At 35.8% G+C, this 26,146-nt stretch overlaps 1 protein-coding gene across 7 annotated transcripts in view; it reads left to right on the forward strand.

Moving 5' to 3' along the window:
• Window positions 1-26,072, forward strand: part of LOC140538936 (uncharacterized) — an 81,615-nt gene extending 55,543 nt beyond the window's left edge. For 5 of the 7 annotated variants that reach the window (XM_072661489.1, XM_072661488.1, XM_072661492.1 and 2 more), the window contains 13 exons: window positions 1,414-1,590; window positions 7,352-7,528; window positions 7,911-8,084; window positions 8,461-8,634; window positions 8,716-8,892; window positions 9,577-9,759; window positions 10,509-10,676; window positions 10,794-10,958; window positions 11,657-11,830; window positions 12,050-12,226; window positions 13,062-13,232; window positions 14,213-14,374; window positions 23,636-26,072. In XM_072661489.1, coding sequence (XP_072517590.1) covers window positions 1,414-1,590; window positions 7,352-7,528; window positions 7,911-8,084; window positions 8,461-8,634; window positions 8,716-8,892; window positions 9,577-9,759; window positions 10,509-10,676; window positions 10,794-10,958; window positions 11,657-11,830; window positions 12,050-12,226; window positions 13,062-13,232; window positions 14,213-14,374; window positions 23,636-25,913 — 4,357 coding nt within the window. In that variant the 3' untranslated portion in view covers window positions 25,914-26,072. Of the gene's footprint in view, window positions 1-1,413; window positions 1,591-7,351; window positions 7,529-7,910; window positions 8,085-8,460; window positions 8,635-8,715; window positions 8,893-9,576; window positions 9,760-10,508; window positions 10,677-10,793; window positions 10,959-11,656; window positions 11,831-12,049; window positions 12,227-13,061; window positions 13,233-13,444; window positions 14,042-14,212; window positions 14,375-23,635 lie in introns of those variants that run through there. The other 2 variants (XM_072661493.1, XM_072661494.1) reach the window with 2 other exon arrangements.
• The last annotated feature ends 74 nt before the right edge of the window (window positions 26,073-26,146 follow it).

The following is a 26,146-nucleotide window of genomic DNA, read 5'->3' on the forward strand; positions in this document are numbered from 1 at the left end:
CGGGGGGACCTGATGAAGGACCTGCAGAGAGCTGAGACCAAAGTAACAAAGGCTACCATCAGTAACACACTACGCCGAGAGGGGCTCAGATCCTGCAGTGCCAGGCCCCCAGTGTCCCCCTGCTTAAGCCAGTACAGGTCCAGGTCCGTCTGAAGTTCGCCAGAGAGCAAATGGATGATCCAGAAGAGGACTGAGAGAATATCATATGGTCAGATGAAACCAAAACAGAACTTTTAGGTAAAAACTCAACTCGTCATGTTTGGAGGAAGAAGAATGCTGAGCTGTATCCCAAGAACACCATACCTACTGTGAAGCATGGGGGTGGAAGCATCATGCTTCGTGGCTGTTTTTCTGCGAAGGGGACAGGATGACTGATCCGTGTTAAGGGAAGAATGAACAGGGTCGTGTATCATGAGATTTTAAGCCAAAACCTCCTTCCATCAGTGAGAGCACTGAAGATGGAACGTGGCTGGGTCTTCCAACATGACAATGATCCCAAACACACCACTCGGGCAACGAAGGAGTGGCTCTGTAAAAAGCATTTCAAGGTCCTGGAGTGGCCTAGCCAGTCTCCAGACCTCAACTCCATAGACAATCTGTGGAGGAAGTTGAAAGTCTGTGTTGCCCAGTGACAGCCCTGAAACATCACTGAGGAGATCTGCATGGAGAAATGGGTCAAAATACCAGCAACAGTGTGAGGAAACCTGGTGAACACTTACAGGAAACATTTGACCTCTGTCATTGCCAACAAAGGTCTTTCTAAGTGGGAAAACTTGCACAATCAGTGGCTGTAAATACACTGAACAATTCAAACACTTCAAACAGTTACAATCTAAAGCACCATAAATAATGAACACTTAAAATTAATTTCCTGCATTTTTATTAGTTTTAGATATAATAACTACTACTTAATAATGTTTCATTATATAATGTAACATACTAGATATTATGCTGGTATTTCTTATAGCAAAGGCATACTTCATATAATAATCTAAATCCCTCTCTTGAATCCTTGAATTACTGATTTAGCAGCCAATCATTTAATCAGATACATTAAAATCAGATACATGTGTCTCCCAAATGAGATTACTGATGAGAGCTACAGATAAGCGTGAATGACCTTTTCAAATGAGGGCGATATCTGACATTAGTCTAAACTGATTACAGTCTTGCACTGCCCCACACACACTTCAGCTTCACCCCATCTAGTTCTTCCATAGAACTAAAATCTTCATGTCACATGTCATTAAACTCAGCTGAGCAAACCGCTATTTAAAACTTTGAGGATAAACTGTACACACTGAAATGACTGCTAAAGTTTATAGAAAAAAGGGGATGGATTTCAGCTAAAATACAGAACAGTGGGGTTTTATTCAGCTGCTCCTGACCACCTCTCTTCATCTCCCTCTGCAGGATGTATAAATCCAGCAGTATTACAGAGAGAGACTGTGCTGATCTGATTTCTGCTCTGACTGTAAACCCCTCACACCTGAGAGAGCTGGATCTGAATGAGAATAAACTGGATCAGGCAGGACTGCAGAAGCTCTGTGATCTACTGAAGAATCCTCACTGTAGACTGAAGAAACTGAGGTGAGTGCCTGAAGTGAAAGCAGCACTAGAACTGGCAGTATTACAGAAGAACAGCACAGTTGTATCTTTAGTAATTTATTATTAATTAACTGGAAGTATATAAATGGAAGTATTTTAGCTGGAAACCACAGACAGTTGTATTAGGAATTCATATGTAGAAAACAAGTATTGTTATGACTGTGTATTCATGGCAGTGTTCAGAGTGTGTTCATTAGAATGTCACAGTCCAAATCAGGAGTCAGTGAATAGATTATCGGGGTCGAAATGTAGATATGAAATCCAGGCAGGAACGGAGTGGAACCAGAATAAACACAGATGAAATCAATCAAGATCAAATCAAAAACAAGGTGTAAGAAATTCTGCTCATGCAGTTTGGTCATTGTCCTGTACAAAACACCTGATTTTATTTATTTACTAATTACCAGGTTTAGTTCATCTGTTACAGCAGAGAAATCAGGAAACTGCGAGACTCCAGATCCCAACTCAAACTATTTTGTAGGAAAAGTTGTATTAAAAAATAGTTGTGGTCCAGTCCATTGGACTATGGCACTGTCACTATGACCAGAGAATCGCTGGTTCGAATCTTGGTCCTGCTGCATGCAGTTTATATAGACCTCATCTCTTCTTGTTGTCTAAAGTTATTTGATTCAGGTCTGTTTGTATCCAATCAGAAAGGCACCACAGGTGTCACACTCCTCAACCAGTTCCACCCACATTCAAATCTGCCTTTTCAGCAACTCCTCCAAAAATATGCTGACATCTGCAAACCTCAAGACACCACCACGCCCCCACCAAGATGTGGTCATCATGACTTTGCCGAGCACTCCCCTCTCCTTCACCCCACAGCAAACATCCCACGTGACTCATTGCCCTCCCAGGCCCAGATTTTAACTACTTGTTATCCTACTCATATTTCAGGCTGGCCAACTCTAGCGGTCTCCTCCTAAGGCCTCCTCCTAAGGCCTGGTTTGTTCATACATTGTTTAAATGTTTTTACACAAATCTTTCCATCATTCTCCCCTATTGTAGCTTTATGTTATGATCAACACATCTCCCCCCTTATTATTGGCAATAGTATCGTGATGACATGTGGAAATTGTTGGCAGATGAGTACATGAATAACATAGTACAAGTGGTCAACATGTACAGGTGGATGGGTATATAACTTTCATACGTCGACTGACTATATTGTAAGACAGTTCAATTGGAACATGGAATAATCATGAGTAAACTCATTAAACCAAAAACGATTCAAACAATGTCTGTAATAAATCAACAAAGAATAAAAGGTTCTTGGGGAAAAAAAAAATTAAACACAAAATGTATATATCATTTTACCCCTAGGCACCCCATACTCATAGAATGTGCCAAACTATCAACCAAAACCCAACAATAACCTGGTGAGCTGGTCAGACACCAGGATGTTGGCACTTAGGGATGAGCTGCAAATGCATGGGGGTCAAAAGAACAACTGGCATTAAGAATATCACTCCATAGACCCATTATATCAAAGGGCCTTAGAACCGACGCCCGATAAGGCCAACACAAAACCATTCATTCAAACCAAAAATTCACCATCAAGAACAAGGGCTCAAAATCTGAATGAATCTACATAACTCTTAACTCTCAGCCAGGAATCTCCACAAATCCAGTAAACATCCTGTACTGAAACTTCCTTTTTCTTCCTTTCAAAGCAAACAATGGTTGATTGGACTGTATCAGGTGAATTCATGTAATTGAGCGTGTGTCATACAGACGCTTGAATGTGGGTAACAAATCAAACAAATTTGAGATGACGCTTCTTCTGGAACAAATTGGAATAGACACAAGAGAGTTGTTAGAATGGTTGCCATAATTAGCAATCTCACAGATTTCTTACATGCCGTGATCAATGGGATGACTATTATGACTGTGATAAAAAGGTAAAGGTGCACGTATTTGTCACTGTACAGCGAAATGTGTCCTCCGCATTTAACCCATCTGTGGTAGTGAACACACACTCACACACACACACACACACACACACTAGTGAACTAGGGGCAGTGAGTACACACACACACACAGAGCGGTGAGCAGCCAACTCCAGCGCCCGGGGAGCAGAGAGGGTAAAGGGCCTTGCTCAAGGGCCCAACAGTGGCAGTTTGCTGAGCCCGGGAATCTAACCCACAACCCTGTTAGCCCGGCGCTCTAGCCACCACTGCCCCATAAATAAATCCAGCCAGAACAGCCAGAATTTAGAGTTCCTCTAAAGTACGGGCACAGTAAAAGGATGCCACAACATCCCACACTGAGTTGGCATTGTAATACAAAGCAGCTATAAATTGGTAGAAATCTATTGGTTCACAATTTTGGAATCACAATCAAGTCTCCTGGTCAGACGATTGACAGCACTTGGCCTTGAAAATGTCTTGATTATCCACAAAAAATAGAACCAGTCTGGTTGTTCCGCCTAAGGTAGACCCTCAAAAATGTGGAGATGAAATTTGACTACCAGGGTCACTGCAGTAGCAGAGGTGGCACTTTGTTCCCACCTCTGACCAAACAAGCAATAAGATGTAACAGAGTTGTAACTGACTCATAATTCATAACATGTTGGTTATACCACAAATAATAGGTTCAATTTGAGTTGTTCACCATTTTAAAAGATGTGTGCTACTGAAAGTGTACCAGGAGTACAGTCTTGCCCAGGATCTGTCTCCTAACTGCATCATAACACGTATTCTGGGTTAAACCAGTGTTGCTGAGAGTAGAACAGAAACAAAATGGATTCAATTCTGTCAAGTTCTTACCTGCCCCTCCCTCCACACCTGCACCAGTCCCTGCACCTGATCCTGTTCCATGGGTTGAACCACACTTACACTGTCGTGGCTTTCTGCTCCAATTGCTTGGGCCACTCCAGTTTGGGAGAATGAACCCGATGTGTAGACGTCCACAGACTTATTCACTGCTACCATGCATCAGGCTTTTGATCACCCTGTCTGTGGAGGAGAGACCGCCCCCCGGTTCCTAAATATACGACAGGGGAAAAGATCTGTGGCTGACTATGCAGCTGAGTTTCACACTATGGCTGCTGAGAGTGGTTGGAACTCATCTGCATTAATGGCAGCCTTTCAGCAAGGGTTGAGTGAGAACCTCAAAGATGAGTTATCCCAGCATGATCCTCCTCCTTCCCTCAAAGATCTGATGACAGTGCTCCACATACCTCCGGGGTGTTTCTCAATGCTGCCATGTCCTGGGGACCAGACCAACAGAAGCACCTTAGAGTGTACTGCTTCTCTTCAGCTGCTTCAGCACTTTCTGGGTTTTGCTATTTTTTCCGTAGCTTTATCTGGAATTTTAGCACGGTTGCTGCTCCACTAACCTCGCTAACAGTAACAATGGGACAGTTTCAATGGACCAGTGCAGCCCAGAAAGCCTTTGAAGAGCTCAAACACTGCCTAGTCACAGCTCCAGTGTTACAGCTTCCAGAACCTGATGTTCCGTTTGTGGTAGAAGTGGATGCTTCTGATATACAGTAGGTGTTTGGGCTGTGCGATCAGAGCGTTCAGGTGCTCACAAAACGTTTTTCACACCTCCTCACACCTACAGAGCAAAAATATTATGTAGGTAACAGGGAGCTTTTGGCAGTGAAACTAGCATTGGATGAATGGAGGCACTGGCTGGAGGGGGCTAACCACCAGTTCCTGGTCTGGACCTCAAGTTGCTCAGAGGATGGAGGATCAAGGTCCATGTGCTGCCAGTGGATTCGGTCTCTGATCGAGGCCCACAGTTTGCCAGTAGGTTCTGGAAAGCATTTTGCCAGCTACTGGGTGCCTCAGTGAACCTTCAGTGGCTTTAATGCACAATCCAATGGTCAGACTGAGAGGGTCAACCAAGACCTAGGATGGACCCTTCGTGGCCTCTTGTAATCCCTCCACTTGGGCTGAACACTCATCCTTGGGCATGTCCTCTTTTGAGTGCCAGTTTGGGTATGCCCCCCTATGTTTTCAGAGCAGGAGGATGAAGTGGGGGTCCCAGCAGCTGGGCATTTTGTTTGGCGATGCTGGCAGGCCTGACGGAAAGCTCTCCAGCTTGCCTCAGACTGGAAAAGTTGCTGCAGACTGGAAACGACCTGGTTTTACCTTACGGCCAGAACAGAGAATCAACCCCACATTCCACGGGTCACGCCTAAAGCCCGTACTCTGCAGCACCCTTGCCTCTGTCCCAGCTCCCCTGCCCTCACTTCTGGTGGCCGGGTCGCCCGCTTACACTGTTCGGCGTCTCTTGGACTCACGGCGGGTCCGGGGCTGCACCCAGTATCTGGTGGACTGGGAAGGGCATGGGCCTGAGGAACACTCCTGGGTCCCTGCTCGTAACATTCTGGACCTTGAGCTCATTCGGGCCGAGGGGTTGGGAACATCTGATGCCGTTCCTCAAAGGGGGGGTTCTATAAGGGTGCAGACTGTGGCTAGGCAACCTGCTATACCACCCCCAGCCACTAGTTTTGCCCTCTCTTTGGTTTTGTTGTTGCTCCTTTTTTCTTTTTCCCACCGTTTTCCTTTTTGTTTGGGAAGACTTTTCCTGTTGCTCTGTGATTTCGAGCAGGTCAGTCTTCCCCTGGTAACCTCAGTTAACATTTCAATTGCAGATTTCCTCCGTTTCTGAGAGTCCTAGTCCTTTCAGCACTGTGGTGTTGTAGCTCACTCAGTTCATACTGATCTCCCACCAAAGAGGTTGGTGGTTCTAATCCACCTCCAGGTGAGCTATCTTTACAGCTTTTTCCTTTTTCCAGCGCTCTTCATCTTCATTTTTTTTTTTTTTCATTTTTCTGGGTTCTCTGATGTTCTGATTAGCATTTCTTCTTGACTCGGAGCCAGATAAACTGAAAGATTCACAGGACCACACGGATGTGTGATCAGTCAGTCCCAACCCCCCCTACACATCAAACAACCAGGGAATGAAGTGACTACGTATAATTTGAAATTTACTGAGTATCAGTAAGAAACTAGAAATAACAGTAAAACTCTTTTAGAGCACTATTAATTATAAAATACATTAATTGGGGCTAAAGCTTGTCTGGTTTAAGATGATTTGATTCTTATTAACTTTCTCTGTCTGTGTAAGAATGATGGTTTCCAGCAAACAGCCCACGTGACTCGCTCCCCTCCAAGGCCCAGATATTAATCAGTTGTTATCCTACTTATATTTCAGGCTGGCAGACTCTAGCGGTCTCCTACTAAGGCCTGGTTCGTTCATACACTTTTTAAATGCTTTGAATCAGCAGCCCAATTGGCCTTGCTCTCTCCGGAGTGGGTAGATGGCGCTCTCCCCTCACATCGCTTTGCTGCGTTGCTGGTGTTGCTGGCGTTGCTGGCGTCTGCGGGTTGGTGCGTTGAAGTCTAGTACACTGCGCTTCCCTCCAGGCATGTTGGTTCCCCCGTGATGTTGCATTGGAGGCAGTTGGAAAAATGCGTGGCTTGTCTGTGGTTGTTGATCCGCCCTCACTAGTGGTGGGGGCATTGCATGCAATGGGGGAAGAGTATGTACGGGTTGGGTATATGTATGCATGTATGTATGTATGTATGTATTTACTTGGAACACCAGATAAGTACCATTAGTCAACTAACATCTGAGAGTATGTTTGCTCCACAATATGCATATATATTTCACTGATGGATGGAAAGTGTCTTGCTCTCACAAAGACTATAATACTGAACGTTTGTATGAGTATTCTACTACCAGTGTTCACTTCTCCCATTCTCTCATTTTGTTGTACATTCAGTCTCAGATGTTGCTGCATCTCAGAAGAAGGATATGCTGCTCTGGCTTCAGCTCTGAAATTAAACACCTCATCACCCCTGATGGAGCTGGATCTCAGAGGAAATGACCCTGGAGATAAAGGAGTGAAGCTGATCATGGATTTAGAAAAGGATTCACAGACTACAGGGAGAAGAATTAGGTGAACTGATTTTACAGCACCGCTTGTGTTCAGTACAGTTTGGTACAGTTAGTAAATGATTTAACTTTGGTCTTTTTAAATTTGCATTAAAAATATCCACTTTCTTATTAACTGATATCTGATTCCACTGTTTTTGTCCTTCATTTATGAAATAACTGCAACTGTTTGTAAATGTCCTTTTACAATGTTAAAGAATATCATTTATCTTTGACTTCAGAGCAAATCTGAAATGTAATAGTACAACTCTACTATGTTTGCTTCACGTTACTCATTATATTTGATTAACAACAATATATTTGATTTTCTAACTTAGAATGAAAGAGCAATGTAAGCAGCAGTGTACAAAGACAATGACTATGTAATATTATTCCTGTATCTACAGACTGCTGAAAAGCTCTGCTGCAGAGAAACTCTGTGATCATCTGACTGGAGCTCTAGGAACAAACCCACTACTGCTAAGAGAGCTGGATCTGAGTGGGAGAATACAAGGAGACTCAGAAATGAAGCAGCTGTCTGATCTACTGAAGGATTCACACTGCAGACCTGAAAAAATCAAGTTAGTTTTTCCTTTTAATGAACTTTTCTATTTTTCACCGATATACAGATCTGTGTTGGTATTCTCTGTAGAACTGTTCCATACACAGCATATGATGTTTGCTGTATGCGTTAACAAGAGGACTGATTGACATGAAATCTTTACAGAAGGCTTTGAGGTTTCATTCATTTTGAATATGAATATGTAAATATGTAACATTTAAATTGAATTGAATTAAAATGTACTTATTATTTTTAAAGTTATTATACATACACTATTTTTTGCTTTTATTATGATTAATCTAGCAGTAACAGCTATCTAAATTATGCTAACTGAATACACAAACTACACAAACAAAATAAATCTAGAAATAATTACTGTTGTTTTTTTTCTGCAGATTAAATAACAGCAGTATTACAGAGGAAGGCTGTGCTGTTCTATCAGCAGCTCTTTCCTCTAATCCCTCCCACCTGAAAGAGCTGGATCTGAGTGAGAATAAACTAGGAAACCCTGGAGTGAAGAAGATCTGTGACCTACTGAAGATTTTGGACTGCAGACTTGCTAAACTAAAGTTAGTGTGTTACTCAGTCTCAGAAGGATACATTAAACATTTGAATTGAAGTTTTAACTGTAATATTTCTCTTTTCTCCAGTCTCTCAGACTGCAGTGTAACACAGGAAGGATATGAGGATCTGGCTTCAGCTCTGAAATCAAACCCCTCATCACACCTGACAGAGCTGGATCTCAGAGGGAACGACCCTGGAGACTCAGGAGTGAAGAAGCTCACTGATTTAGTAGAGGATTCAAACTGTAAACTGAAGACACTGAGGTGAGAAACACCATTCCTTACCTACGTCTTATACTGTGGTGAGCTGTAGGTTCTCAATGGACAGATCCATGTGGCTGGGATTAATAGACCGTTTTAGAACACTCAATAAATGACCACACACTGAAGAACACACTTCACCAACACGACTAACGCAACTCACTGCCTGATACAAACTGCAGGACTGAAAAGAGACAACACTGCAACAGCAACTACAACCTGCACAGAAAAATAACGTTACGGGATTTAGGTTAAAAGCCACATAAAGGACAAAAGAACACATTTTTCTTTAATTAAATGTTTCTATTGAAATAAATCCCACACAAAACCATAAATGTCAGCTGAAGAAAAGCGATAACTGCACTGAACATGTCCTCATTTCAACAAATAATGAAGAACACTAAATGAATGAATTCCAACATCCCAAATGAATACTTCAATATTTGTATTATTCTAGCCTGGTCTACTGAAATGCATACTGGTACATCCTTGGATAAATATGAAAAGCAGCTGGACACCTTCACCTTTAGTGTGGATACATAATAATGTATTTAATTTTCTTAAAAGAAATTAGTTTGCTCAGTGGTGTGGCAACACTGATCACATCTGGGAGTAGAATAAAGAGCAAATGAGTTATAACATTGTTAATCTGTGTTCTCGTCTATTGCTTTCATCTCATCTTTGCAGGCTGTTGAAGACGGCAGCTGCAGAGGAAGCCTGGACTTCTCTTTCTTCAGCTCTGGGAATAAATATCCTGCTGCAGACAGAGCTGAAACTGAGCAGGAATTCAGCAGGACCTTCAGGAGATTCCAGAGTGAAACTACTGTGTGCTGTACTGCAGGATACACACTGTAAACTGAGGAGACTCCGGTCAGTATTCTGATCTGTTCCTGCAATAATAAATACGGTTTTCTTTAAAAGGTGCATGTAGTGGAAAACCTAAGAGAAAATATTGGATATAGAAAGTTGGATGTACTGTGTCATTGTTGACATTCCTCACTGTAATGTTCACTCTAGTCAATATATGGAAACCAGACTGCAAAAACTGCTTGTTTTTAATGACCTTTTGTTTTATTCACGTTTTTGTGATGAAAATGAATACCAGCAGCTCAGCTCCTCACATTCATGATGAAGTTAAAAGGAATGTTTCAGAGATGCTTTGGGCTTTTTAAGAACAGAGGTTGTGTATATATAGATATGTTCATCATAAATGTACAGAAACAAGGGGTTATTGCTTTTATCTCAGCAGATTAATATCATTATCAACACCCATTCACACCATTAGTTTATAGTTCAACTAAAATGACAGATTGATGGTAAGTCCCTCAGTGTTCTCTGTCCTGAAGTGATCAACTGTTGTGTTGAGCCACTCTGCTTAATGCAGCTGTTCATTCAAACGTACCTGCACATTACATTTGATATAAATGGTACCAAATGTTGGTTGTAGCAGTTACAGAAACAAGCAGAATAAAAACATTTTATATTATCATATTCTCAAAAGAAATAATCGATTTTACTGAATTATTTTCAGTTTAGTAAATATTAGCGAAGCTGAATGGGTTTCATGTTTTTATCTTTTTATATCTTTTTAAATGTGAAATGTCATCATTTGCTTTTAGGATCAACGATGATGATCTAACAGAAGAAAGCTGTTCAGCTTTAGCCACAGTTCTCACCTCGTCCACTCTGACAGAACTGGACCTGAGCTCCAACAACCTGCAGGATTCAGGAGTGAAGGAGCTCTGCAGTGGACTGAAGGATCCTCTCTGTAAACTGAAGAAGCTGAGGTAAGATCTACTGAGATGCATTACTCTCATCACACAAAAATCTCACAACTTCTCAAAAGAAGGAGAATTGTTGTCACAATTAGAAATAAATGTTCTGGTCTTTTGTTCTGGGTTTAGTCTTTCATTCTGCAGAATAACAGAGGGAGGATATGCAGCTCTGGCTTCAGCTCTGAAAAGCTCCTCATCAGCCCTGACTGAGCTGGATCTTAGAGGGAACGACCCCGGAGACACAGGAGTGAAGCAGCTTACGGGTTTATTTGTGAATACAAAGAAAAAACTGAGGTGATTAATTTATGAACTTATAATCAATTTAATCCTGAGTTATTTACATTTAGACCTGTTCTGTCTATTAGTTAAAAACTAATAGAAACATTGTTTTCATTTAATGTAGTAATTGAATTGTTGGGAAGAGCCTTTCCCCTTACTCATTTCACTCGCACAGCAGAGAATGTGGACCCTGCACAGTAGGGGTCTTACATTCTGAGTCCAGTGCGGCAATATCAATCTATCAAGATATCTAGAGGCTATATGCAGCATATACAAGCAGAGCACGACAACATACCCCTGCACCAACAAAAAGGTGTTTGGGGTTATATACTGTGTTGGGGTGAATTTGCTGGGACGTCCACTCCTGGGAAGATTAGCAACTGTTTTACGCTTGTGAATAGTCTCTCAGTGTAGAATGTTGGTTTCATTGTTGTTAAATAAGTAAAGAGACGGTGGAATATGTTGTGTTGTTGTTGTTCATCTGAGGTTGTATTTATATAAACAAACATTTCCATTTGGTTCATACATGACATTGTAGTATTGTTGGTATTGTACACTAGACCCAGACCCAGGAGTCTTCTCAATCAGGGTGTGGGGAACTGGGGGCAGATCAAAACCCCAGAACTGGGTTGAGAAACGTCTCTAGAGTACCTATTTAACCGTTATTGAGTTATTGAGTAGTTCATTAGACTGTACTGATGTTCTCTCTCCAGACTGCTGAAAAGTGATGCTGCAAAAGAAGCCTACACTTATTTTAAACGAAAGCTGGGTAAAGACCCCTTACTGCAGATGGAGCTGGATCTGAGTAAGACTGAACCAAAGGAGATCAGAGTGGATCAGCTGTCTGCTCTCCTGGAGGATCCACACTGCAGACTGCAGAAACTCACGTAAGGAGCTGGATTCATTAAATGATCTGTAGGCTGGTTTATCTACACATGAGCTAGTTTTCTCCATGCACACTGGTCTTGAACTGATAATGCTGGTTTATTACTTGACTTTACCTACCCTACAGTAGTTCTCTTGCTTTTGTTTGAGTTTTAAGGACTGACCCCAGCTGAACGAAACTACAGCCCTCTTCTTCTACTACTTCTTCTCTGTCTCTGCAGGATGTATAAATCCAGCAGTATTACAGAGAGAGACTGTGCTGATCTGATTTCTGCTCTGACTGTAAACCCCTCACACCTGAGAGAGCTGGATCTGAAGGAGAATAAACTGGGTCAGGCAGGACTGCAGAAGCTCTGTGATCTACTGAAGAATCCTCACTGTAGACTGGAGAAACTGAGGTGAGTAGAATTGCCTTTATAAAAGAGCAGCAAGTCTAAGTCTAGAAATCAGGGTTTGGTTTTATGGGGTTGATTTAAAAAACAAGCTAGTGCGTTTGCATTCGTAGACTTTCAAAGATTAAATAAGATAATAATTACAGAATACTGGTGAATTCATGTATTATTATTTAATTATTATGTTGCTTTTAAATTTATAGCTCCATGTGTTTCACAGGATAAATGTTTGCTATAAATGAGTTGACTGTCTTTTCTTCAGGCCTCCATAAACTCTTTGAACTCCATTTCCCACAATCCCACTACACTGTCCCACTGAAATTCTACTCCGTACATGTCCTGTTCTGGACGCTGCAATTCAGCACATGCAGTCATACAGAGAATACCTTGTACACAATGAGCCGTGGATGAAGTGTCCACATGGTTTGCATGGTATTGTGGGAACTTTAATGGATTATTGATTTATCATGTTGTTCATCACTCCCACTCCCTAACTGCATTCCTCGAAAAGAGTGTTAGTGAGGTCAGGATGTTGGATGATCCCCACTCCACCTCATGTCCCTCTCATCCCATCCAAAAGTACTTAATGGAGCCTCACCATCGTTCCAGAGAACCCAGTTCCACTGCTGGGGGGCTTTAAAGCAACTGCCTCGGGGGGAAGCACTGACTGAATCTTGCAGTACTGACTGTTCAAAGTAACTGTTCATCAGCAGGGTTTTCCACCCGATGATGAAGCGATTATACGTTATATTTACTGAATACAGTATTAATGATGTAAATGTTTACATTAGTTTCTTGTCTTGTACTGAATCCTGTCTGTTGTCTCCCTCACCCTCTGCAGACTAGTCCAGAGTTTAACAGAGGGAGGCTGTGCTGATCTGGCCTCGGCTCTTTATACAAATCCATCCCACATCAGAGAGCTGGACCTGAGTCTGAATAAACTGGGAGCTTCAGGAGTGAAGCAGCTCTGTCGTCTGGTGGAGAATCAGAAGTGTGAACTACAGAAACTACAGTAAGTAACTCAGAGTTTATTCTGAATAGACGTCATGTAGTAAATCATCCTGAATAAAGCTTTACTTTGATTATTGATTATTAATCTGTCGAGGTATGTTTAGACTTTTATTCTGTGTAGTTTGATGTTTTACTATTAAATATTAATAAAAGGTTTATAATTTAATAGCTGTACAACTTTATCATGTACACTTTTTCATAATGTGTGTGTAGCATTAGCTCTTCCTCCATAAACATTAGATGGTCCAGAACTTTCCTACTTGTCTCCTCATTCACACCTCCTTCCATCACCACATTACACCTATTCACACACACCTCCACAGACGTCCTGTAAAATACTGCGTACTGTAAAGTTCTTCTGTTTACTTATTAAAGCTATTAATTACCTCACTCCTTCTTACCTGTCTGATCTTCACCTAGTCTACACACCCTTCCTCACTCAGGTCTTCTTCAGCCGGGCTACTCACTATGTATCTATTCATCCGTCATTGTGGTATTGATGCAGGGTTCTCTAGATCTGCTCTTTGACTCTGTGACCGTCTTCCTCTTGTGGTCCAGCAGACTAACTCTCTAAACCATCTAACCTTAAACCATCTGTTTCTCTCTTGGGTGTAATCTTCCTCAAACCTAAACTCCTCCTCCTTCAGGTCTACATGTTCTTTCTAGCTCTGTCCACTTTCTGTATCACTGTTCTTTGCACTGACAGTTCTAATCGTCCTTGGGTTCCTGAAAAGTGCTGAATAAGTTCTGTCTCAGATGTAGAAAGGTCCATTCCTTATCATTCCAAAATATGTACTACTTTTAAACTGATTTTCTTTCAAGCCTTTGTTGTTGTACTTTTAAGTCCAGTATCTCACATAATTAGAATGTTATACTGAGTAAATTACACTTCAAACAGTATCAACATTAAAAATTAATTCCCTGATATTATTACTATTTATTTATTTATTTATTATTAAATAATAATTTGTTTCTCTGCAGGCTTAAGAAATGCAGTATAGAAGAGGACGGCTGTGCTGCTCTGACTTCAGCTCTATCCTCAAACCCCTCACATCTGAGAGAGCTGGATCTGCGTGAGAATAAACTAGGGAAGTCAGTGGAACAGCTCTCAGAGCTGATGAAGAAATCTGGATGCAGTTTACGGTAAGAAAACTCTGACAGTGAATAAAGAACGTAGTTATAACATGACTGCTGTTAGTGAATGTGCTGAGATGATCACATTAATTCTGTGTTTAAATCATTAAAAGCAGCAAAAGAATTCACTTTTTAACTGACTTTAACTAACCTAGTATTATTATTATTATTATTATTATTACCTATTATTATTATTATTATTATTATTATTATTAAATATAGACTGATTGTTCAGTAAAGTCAGGTTCAGTATTAACCTATTATTATTATTATTATTATTATTACCTATTATAGTTATATATTATTATTAAATAGAGTCTGATTGTTCAGTAAAGTCAGTTTCAGTATTAACCTATTATTATTATTATTATTATTACCTATTATTATTATTATTATTACCTATTATTATTATTATTATATTATTATTATTATTATTATTATTATTAAATATAGTATGATTGTTCAGTAAAGTCAGGTTCACTAAAGTCAGGTTCAGTATTAACCTATTATTATTATTATTATTATTATTATTACCTATTATTATACATTATTATTAAATATAGTCTGATTGTTCAGTCAGGTTCATTAAAGTCAGGTTCAGTATTAACCTATTATTATTATTATTATTATTACCTATTATTATTATTATATTATTATTATATTATTATTATTATTATTATTATTAAATATAGTATGATTGTTCAGTAAAGTCAGGTTCACTAAAGTCAGGTTCAGTATTAACCTATTATTATTATTATTATTATTATTATTATTATTATTATTATTATTATTACCTATTATTATACATTATTATTAAATATAGTCTGATTGTTCAGTAAAGTCAGGTTCAGTATTAACCTATTATTATTATTATTATTATTATTATTAATACCTATTATTATCATATATTATAATTAAATATAGTCTGATTGTTCAGTAAAGTAAGGTTCAGTGAAGTCAGGTTCAATATTAACCTATTATTATTATTATTATTATTATTATTACCTATTATTATCATATATTATAATTAAATATAGTCTGATTGTTGAGTAAAGTCAGGTTCAGTAAAGTCAGGTTCAGTATTAACCTATTATTATTATTATTATTATTATTATTAAATATCGTCTGATTGTTTAGTAAAGTCAGGTTCAGTATTAACCTATTATTATTATTATTATTATTATTATTAAATATAGTCTGATTGTTCAGTAAAGTCAGGTTCAGTATTAACTTATTATTATTATTATTACCTATTATTATATGTTATTATTAAATATAGTCTGATTGTTCAGTAAAGTCAGGTTCAGTATTAACCTATTATTATTATTATTATTATTATTATTATATATTATTAAATATAGTCTGATTGTTCAGTAAAGTCAGGTTCAGTAAAGTCAGGTTCAGTATTAACCTATTATTATTATTATTATTATTATTATTATATATTATTATCATTATTATTATTATTATTATTATTATATATTATTAAATAGAGTCTGATTGTTCAGTAAAGTCAGGTTCAGTATTAACCTATTATTATTATTATTATTATTATTATAATATATTATTATTAAATATAGTCTGATTGTTCAGTAAAGTCAGGTTCAGTAAAGTCAGGTTCAGTAAAGTCAGGTTCAGTATTAACCTATTATTATTATTATTATTATTATTATTATTATATATTATCATTATTATTATTATTTTTTATTATTATTATATATTATTATTAAATATAGTCTGATTGTTCAGTAAAGTCAGGTTCAGTATTAACCTATTATTATTATTATTATTATTATATATTATTATCATCATTATTATTATTATTGTTATATATTATTATTAAATATAGTCTGATTGTTCAGTAAAGTCAGGTTCAGTATTAACCTATTATTATTATTATTATTATTATATATTAATAAATATAGTCTGATTGTTCAGTAAAGTCAGGTTCATTAAAGTCAGGTTCAGTATTAACCTATTATTATTATTATTATTATTATTATTACCTATTATTATCGTATATTATAATTAAATATAGTCTGATTGTTGAGTAAAGTCAGGTTCAGTAAAGTCAGGTTCAGTATTAACCTATTATTATTATTACCTATTATTATTATTATTATTATTAAATATCGTCTGATTGTTCAGTAAAGTCAGGTTCAGTATTAACCTATTATTATTATTATTATTATTAAATATAGTCTGATTGTTCAGTAAAGTCAGGTTCAGTATTAAACTATTATTATTATTATCATTATTATTATTATATATTAATAAATATAGTCTGATTGTTGAGTAAAGTCAGGTTCAGTAAAGTCAGGTTCAGTATTAACCTATTATTATTATTATTATTATATATTATTATTAAATATAGTCTGATTGTTCAGTAAAGTCAGGTTCAGTAAAGTCAGGTTCAGTATTACCCTATTATTATTATTATTATTATTATCATTATTATTATATATTATTATTAAATATAGTCTGATTGTTGAGTAAAGTCAGGTTCAGTAAAGTCAGGTTCAGTATTAACCTATTATTATTATTATTATTATTATTATCTATAATTATAATATATTATAATTAAATATAGTCTGATTGTTGAGTAAAGTCAGGTTCAGTAAAGTCAGGTTCAGTATTAACCTATTATTATTATTATTATTATTATTATTATTATTACCTATTCTTGTTATATATTATTATTAAATAGAGTCTGATTGTTCAGTAAAGTCAGGTTCAGTAAAGTCAGGTTCAGTATTAACCTATTATTATTATTATTATTGTTATTATTATTATTAAATATCGTCTGATTGTTTAGTAAAGTCAGGTTCAGTATTAACCTATTATTATTATTATTATTATTATTATTATTATTATTATTATATATTATAATTAAATATAGTCTGATTGTTCAGTAAAGTCAGGTTCAGTAAAGTCAGGTTCAGTATTAACCTATTATTATTATTATTATTATTATTATCATTATTATTATATATTATTATTAAATATAGTCTGATTGTTGAGTAAAGTCAGGTTCAGTAAAGTCAGGTTCAGTATTAACCTATTATTATTATTATTATTATTATTATTATCTATAATTATAATATATTATAATTAAATATAGTCTGATTGTTGAGTAAAGTCAGGTTCAGTAAAGTCAGGTTCAGTATTAACCTATTATTATTATTATTATTATTATTAAATATAGTCTGATTGTTCAGTAAAGTCAGGTTCAGTAAAGTCAGGTTCAGTAAAGTCAGGTTCAGTATTAACCTATTATTATTATTATTATTATTATTATTATTACCTATTATTGTTATATATTATTATTAAATAGAGTCTGATTGTTCAGTAAAGTCAGGTTCAGTAAAGTCAGGTTCAGTATTAACCTATTATTATTATTATTATTATTATTATCATTATTATTATATATTATTATTAAATAGAGTCTGATTGTTCAGTAAAGTCAGGTTCAGTAAAGTCAGGTTCAGTATTAACCTATTATTATTGTTATTGTTATTATTATTATTATTATTATTATTATTATTATTACCTATTATTATTATATATTATTAAATATAGTCTGATTGTTCAGTAAAGTCAGGTTCAGTATTAACCTATTATTATTGTTATTATTATTATTATTATTATTATTATTATTAAATATCGTCTGATTGTTCAGTAAAGTCAGGTTCAGTAAAGTCAGGTTCAGTATTAACCTATTATTATTATTATTATTATTATTGTTATTATTATTATTAAATATCGTCTGATTGTTTAGTAAAGTCAGGTTCAGTATTAACCTATTATTATTATTATTATTATTATTATTATATATTATAATTAAATATAGTCTGATTGTTCAGTAAAGTCAGGTTCAGTAAAGTCAGGTTCAGTATTAACCTATTATTATTATTATTATTATTATTATTACCTATTATTATCATATATTATAATTAAATATAGTTTGATTGTTGAGTAAAGTCAGGTTCAGTAAAGTGAGGTTCAGTATTAACCTATTATTATTATTATTATTATTATTATTATCATTATTATTATATATTATTATTAAATATAGTCTGATTGTTGAGTAAAGTCAGGTTCAGTAAAGTCAGGTTCAGTATTAACCTATTATTATTATTATTATTATTATTATTATTATCTATAATTATAATATATTATAATTAAATATAGTCTGATTGTTGAGTAAAGTCAGGTTCAGTAAAGTCAGGTTCAGTATTAACCTATTATTATTATTATTATTATTATTAAATATAGTCTGATTGTTCAGTAAAGTCAGGTTCAGTAAAGTCAGGTTCAGTATTAACCTATTATTATTATTATTATTATTATTATTATTATTACCTATTATTGTTATATATTATTATTAAATATAGTCTGATTGTTGAGTAAAGTCAGGTTCAGTAAAGTCAGGTTCAGTATTAACCTATTATTATTATTATTATTATTATTATCTATAATTATAATATATTATAATTAAATATAGTCTGATTGTTGAGTAAAGTCAGGTTCAGTAAAGTCAGGTTCAGTATTAACCTATTATTATTATTATTATTATTATTATTAAATATAGTCTGATTGTTCAGTAAAGTCAGGTTCAGTAAAGTCAGGTTCAGTAAAGTCAGGTTCAGTAAAGTCAGGTTCAGTATTAACCTATTATTATTATTATTATTATTATTATTATTATTACCTATTATTGTTATATATTATTATTAAATAGAGTCTGATTGTTCAGTAAAGTCAGGTTCAGTAAAGTCAGGTTCAGTATTAACCTATTATTATTATTATTATTATTATTATCATTATTATTATATATTATTATTAAATAGAGTCTGATTGTTCAGTAAAGTCAGGTTCAGTAAAGTCAGGTTCAGTATTAACCTATTATTATTGTTATTGTTATTATTATTATTATTATTATTATTATTATTACCTATTATTATTATATATTATTAAATATAGTCTGATTGTTCAGTAAAGTCAGGTTCAGTATTAACCTATTATTATTGTTATTATTATTATTATTATTATTATTATTATTAAATATCGTCTGATTGTTCAGTAAAGTCAGGTTCAGTAAAGTCAGGTTCAGTATTAACCTATTATTATTATTATTATTATTGTTATTATTATTATTAAATATCGTCTGATTGTTTAGTAAAGTCAGGTTCAGTATTAACCTATTATTATTATTATTATTATTATTATTATATATTATAATTAAATATAGTCTGATTGTTCAGTAAAGTCAGGTTCAGTAAAGTCAGGTTCAGTATTAACCTATTATTATTATTATTATTATTATTATTACCTATTATTATCATATATTATAATTAAATATAGTTTGATTGTTGAGTAAAGTCAGGTTCAGTAAAGTGAGGTTCAGTATTAACCTATTATTATTATTATTATTATTATTATTATCATTATTATTATATATTATTATTAAATATAGTCTGATTGTTGAGTAAAGTCAGGTTCAGTAAAGTCAGGTTCAGTATTAACCTATTATTATTATTATTATTATTATTATTATTATCTATAATTATAATATATTATAATTAAATATAGTCTGATTGTTGAGTAAAGTCAGGTTCAGTAAAGTCAGGTTCAGTATTAACCTATTATTATTATTATTATTATTATTAAATATAGTCTGATTGTTCAGTAAAGTCAGGTTCAGTAAAGTCAGGTTCAGTATTAACCTATTATTATTATTATTATTATTATTATTATTATTATTACCTATTATTGTTATATATTATTATTAAATATAGTCTGATTGTTGAGTAAAGTCAGGTTCAGTAAAGTCAGGTTCAGTATTAACCTATTATTATTATTATTATTATTATTATCTATAATTATAATATATTATAATTAAATATAGTCTGATTGTTGAGTAAAGTCAGGTTCAGTAAAGTCAGGTTCAGTATTAACCTATTATTATTATTATTATTATTATTATTAAATATAGTCTGATTGTTCAGTAAAGTCAGGTTCAGTAAAGTCAGGTTCAGTAAAGTCAGGTTCAGTAAAGTCAGGTTCAGTATTAACCTATTATTATTATTATTATTATTATTATTATTATTACCTATTATTGTTATATATTATTATTAAATAGAGTCTGATTGTTCAGTAAAGTCAGGTTCAGTAAAGTCAGGTTCAGTATTAACCTATTATTATTATTATTATTATTATTATCATTATTATTATATATTATTATTAAATAGAGTCTGATTGTTCAGTAAAGTCAGGTTCAGTAAAGTCAGGTTCAGTATTAACCTATTATTATTGTTATTGTTATTATTATTATTATTATTATTATTATTATTACCTATTATTATTATATATTATTAAATATAGTCTGATTGTTCAGTAAAGTCAGGTTCAGTATTAACCTATTATTATTGTTATTATTATTATTATTATTATTATTATTATTAAATATCGTCTGATTGTTCAGTAAAGTCAGGTTCAGTAAAGTCAGGTTCAGTATTAACCTATTATTATTATTATTATTATTGTTATTATTATTATTAAATATCGTCTGATTGTTTAGTAAAGTCAGGTTCAGTATTAACCTATTATTATTATTATTATTATTATTATATATTATAATTAAATATAGTCTGATTGTTCAGTAAAGTCAGGTTCAGTAAAGTCAGGTTCAGTATTAACCTATTATTATTATTATTATTATTATTATTACCTATTATTATCATATATTATAATTAAATATAGTTTGATTGTTGAGTAAAGTCAGGTTCAGTAAAGTGAGGTTCAGTATTAACCTATTATTATTATTATTATTATTATTATTATTATCATTATTATTATATATTATTATTAAATATAGTCTGATTGTTGAGTAAAGTCAGGTTCAGTAAAGTCAGGTTCAGTATTAACCTATTATTATTATTATTATTATTATTATTATTATCTATAATTATAATATATTATAATTAAATATAGTCTGATTGTTGAGTAAAGTCAGGTTCAGTAAAGTCAGGTTCAGTATTAACCTATTATTATTATTATTATTATTATTAAATATAGTCTGATTGTTCAGTAAAGTCAGGTTCAGTAAAGTCAGGTTCAGTATTAACCTATTATTATTATTATTATTATTATTATTATTACCTATTATTGTTATATATTATTATTAAATAGAGTCTGATTGTTCAGTAAAGTCAGGTTCAGTAAAGTCAGGTTCAGTATTAACCTATTATTATTATTATTATTATTATTATTACCTATTATTATCATATATTATAATTAAATATAGTTTGATTGTTGAGTAAAGTCAGGTTCAGTAAAGTGAGGTTCAGTATTAACCTATTATTATTATTATTATTATTATTATTATCATTATTATTATATATTATTATTAAATATAGTCTGATTGTTGAGTTAAGTCAGGTTCAGTAAAGTCAGGTTCAGTATTAACCTATTATTATTATTATTATTATTAGTATTATCTATAATTATAATATATTATAATTAAATATAGTCTGATTGTTGAGTAAAGTCAGGTTCAGTAAAGTCAGGTTCAGTATTAACCTATTATTATTATTATTATTATTATTATTAAATATAGTCTGATTGTTCAGTAAAGTCAGGTTCAGTAAAGTCAGGTTCAGTATTAACCTATTATTATTATTATTATTATTATTATTATTACCTATTATTGTTATATATTATTATTAAATAGAGTCTGATTGTTCAGTAAAGTCAGGTTCAGTAAAGTCAGGTTCAGTATTAACCTATTATTATTATTATTATTATTATTATTATTATCATTATTATTATATATTATTATTAAATAGAGTCTGATTGTTCAGTAAAGTCAGGTTCAGTAAAGTCAGGTTCAGTATTAACCTATTATTATTGTTATTGTTATTATTATTATTATTATTATTATTACCTATTACTATTATATATTATTAAATATAGTCTGATTGTTCAGTAAAGTCAGGTTCAGTATTAACCTATTATTATTATTATTGTTATTATTATTATTATTATTATTATTATTAAATATCGTCTGATTGTTCAGTAAAGTCAGGTTCAGTATTAACCTATTATTATTATTATTATTATTATTATTATTATTATTATTATTATTATTATTAAATATCATCTGATTGTTCAGTAAAGTCAGGTTCAGTATTAACCTATTATTATTATTATTATTATTATTATTATATATTATTATTAAATATCGTCTGATTGTTCAGTAAAGTCAGGTTCAGTATTACCCTATTATTATTATTATTATTATTATTATTAGCTGTTATTATTATATATTATTATTAAATACAGTCTGATTGTTCAGTAAAGTCAGGTTCAGTATTAACCTATTATTATTATTATTATATATTATTATTATTATTATTATTAAATATAGTCTGATTGTTCAGTAAAAGTCAGGTTCAGTATTAACCTATTATTATTATTATTATTATTATTATTATTATTACCTATTATTATTATTATTATTATATATTATTATTATCATTATTATATATTATTATTAAATATAGTCTGATTGTTCAGTAAAGTCAGGTTCAGTATTAACCTATTATTATTATTATAATTATTATTATTACCTATTATTATATATTATTATTACAGTAAAGTGCAGCTGGGATGTTTCTCATGTTCTCAGTCTGAACACATCAGAATGTCCCTTTTTAATCCATTGGTCAATCAGCTGAGTGAGTGGACGAGCAGAGTCTGTAGATGAGTTGCAGGAGTAACAAAACTTATTTAAGAAAATGATATTAATCAAATGCATCTTTCTGAGAAATGAATTTCTAACATCACATGTTAAAGAGGTGAGGGGGAATTATCACTCACACAGTGAACATACTGGTGATCCTTCATTTTACAGGAGAAAATGTATTTGCTCTTAATATCCTGGTAAATCTGCTAATGAATCTTCCCTTTTAGTACCAGTATTAATATTGTAATCACTGCTGCTTTAATATAGAGATCTGTTCTAGTCAGGGATATTTCAGCACTGAGCCTCTAGTGGACAGACAGTAGTTAGTCCTCCACATTGACAAAAGCAGTGTGTGAGTAGTGCTGCTGTCTTGTGTTGGTACTGTCCCCTTTAAAGCCTTCTAACATCACTTGTTGTTCAGCTTCACCTCCCTCCTGATGGTAACACTGATCATGATGAATTCTTTATAAAACGGGTTAAATCTTTATTCAGCAGTACTAATGATTTCTCTGATGTTTCACTCACAGATTGGATCCTTCTCTACTAAAGTGGTTTACTCCATTACCTTCATTACCTTCATGGTTCTGGGGAAACACAGACAAACCACAGCACAGTGCAAATCAGGAGAAACCAGAAGAGGATGATGAAGTAGGGGAACAGGACGGAGCGGGTCAGTGTAACCGGACCTCTGAACAGACTGCAGGGGAACAGGGCGGAGCGGGTCAGTGTAACCGGACCTCTGAACAGACTGCAGGGGAACGGGGCGGAGCGGGTCAGTGTAACCGGACCTCTGAACAGACTGCAGGGGAACGGGACGGAGCGGGTCAGTGTAACCGGACCTCTGTACAGACTGCAGGGGAACGGGGTGGAGCGGGTCAGTGTAACCGGACCTCTGTACAGACTGCAGGGGAACGGGGTGGAGCGGGTCAGTGTAACCGGACCTCTGTACAGACTGCAGGGGAACGGGGTGGAGCGGGTCAGTGTAACCGGACCTCTGTACAGACTGCAGGGGAACGGGGTGGAGCGGGTCAGTGTAACCGGACCTCTGAACAGACTGCAGGGGAACGGGGTGGAGCGGGTCAGTGTAACCGGACCTCTGAACAGACTGCAGGGGAACGGGGCGGAGCGGGTCAGTGTAACTGGATCTCTGTACAGACTGCAGGGGAACGGGGTGGAGCGGGTCAGTGTAACCGGACCTCTGTACAGACTGCAGGGGAACGGGGTGGAGCGGGTCAGTGTAACCGGACCTCTGTACAGACTGCAAGGGAACGGGGTGGAGCGGGTCAGTGTAACCGGACCTCTGAACAGACTGCAGGGGAACGGGGCGGAGCGGGTCAGTGTAACTGGACCTCTGTACAGACTGCAGGGGAACGGGGCGGAGCGGGTCAAGGGAACTGGACCTCTGTACAGACTGCAGGGGAACGGGAAGGAGCGTGTCAAGGGAACCGGACCTCTGTACAGACTGCAGGGGAACGGGACGGAGCGGGTCAGTGTAACCGGACCTCTGTACAGACTGCAGGGGAACGGGACGGAGCGGGTCAGTGTAACCGGACCTCTGAACAGACTGCAGGGGAACGGGGCGGAGCGGGTCAGTGTAACCGGATCTCTGTACAGACTGCAGGGGAACGGGGTGGAGCGGGTCAAGGGAACCGGACCTCTGTACAGACTGCAGGGGAACGGGGTGGAGCGGGTCAGTGTAACCGGATCTCTGTACAGACTGCAGGGGAACGGGACAGAGCGGGTCAGTGTAACCGGACCTCTGAACAGACTGCAGGGGAACGGGGTGGAGCGGGTCAGTGTAACCGGACCTCTGTACAGACTGCAGGGGAACGGGGTGGAGCGGGTCAGTGTAACCGGACCTCTGAACAGACTGCAGGGGAACGGGGCGGAGCGGGTCAGTGTAACTGGACCTCTGTACAGACTGCAGGGGAACGGGGCGGAGCGGGTCAAGGGAACCGGACCTCTGTACAGACTGCAGGGAAACGGGAAGGAGCGTATCAAGGGAACCGGACCTCTGGACAGACTGCAGGGGAACGGGACGGAGTGGGTCAGGATGAACAGAACTCTCTACAGACTGCAGGGGAACGGGACGGAGCGGGTCAGTGTAACCGGACCTCTGGACAGACTGCAGGGGAACGGGACGGAGCGGGTCAGTGTAACCGGACCTCTGTACAGACTGCAGGGGAACGGGGCGGAGCGGGTCAGTGTAACCGGACCTCTGTACAGACTGCAGGGGAACGGGGCGGAGCGGGTCAGTGTAACCGGACCTCTGTACAGACTGCAGGGGAACGGGACAGAGCGGGTCAGGATGAACAGAACTCTGAACAGACTGCAGGGGAACGGGACGGAGCGGGTCAGTGTAACCGGACCTCTGTACAGACTGCAGGGGAACGGGGCGGAGCGGGTCAATGTAACCGGACCTCTGTACAGACTGCAGGGGAACGGGACGGAGCGGGTCAGGATGAACAGAACTCTGAACAGACTGCAGGGGAACGGGACGGAGCGGGTCAGGATGAACAGAACTCTGGACAGACTGCAGGGGAGCGGGAAGGAGCGTATCAAGGGAACCGGACCTCTGGACAGACTGCAGGGGAACGGGACGGAGCGGGTCAGTGTAACCGGACCTCTGTACAGACTGCAGGGGAACGGGACGGAGCGGGTCAGTGTAACCGGACATCTGAACAGACTGCAGGGGAACGGGGCGGAGCGGGTCAGTGTAACCGGACCTCTGAACAGACTGCAGGGGAACGGGACGGGTCATCCTGTCATAAAAATAAGAAAAAGCAGCAGAAGAAGAGTTCATGAGGACAGAAGTTACCAGACGAAGGTTACTACCCTCTCAGCACTGAACTGTGGATCACTCCTCCTTCTCCGAATCGTCCATCGTTTATAATGTTCCATGTCTGCTTCATCATGCTGCACATGTTGTGTCTGTTTATGGAAATAAAGGTCATTCAGCTGTAATGTTCAGTGTGTAGATACCTTTTACCAGCTCTCAGAACTTCATCAGCTTGTTTAGGCTATGGTGTTCTCAGCTA

Source organism: Salminus brasiliensis, chromosome 18 (assembly GCF_030463535.1).
Source record: "Salminus brasiliensis chromosome 18, fSalBra1.hap2, whole genome shotgun sequence".
NCBI classification, from domain to species: Eukaryota; Metazoa; Chordata; class Actinopteri; order Characiformes; family Bryconidae; genus Salminus; species Salminus brasiliensis.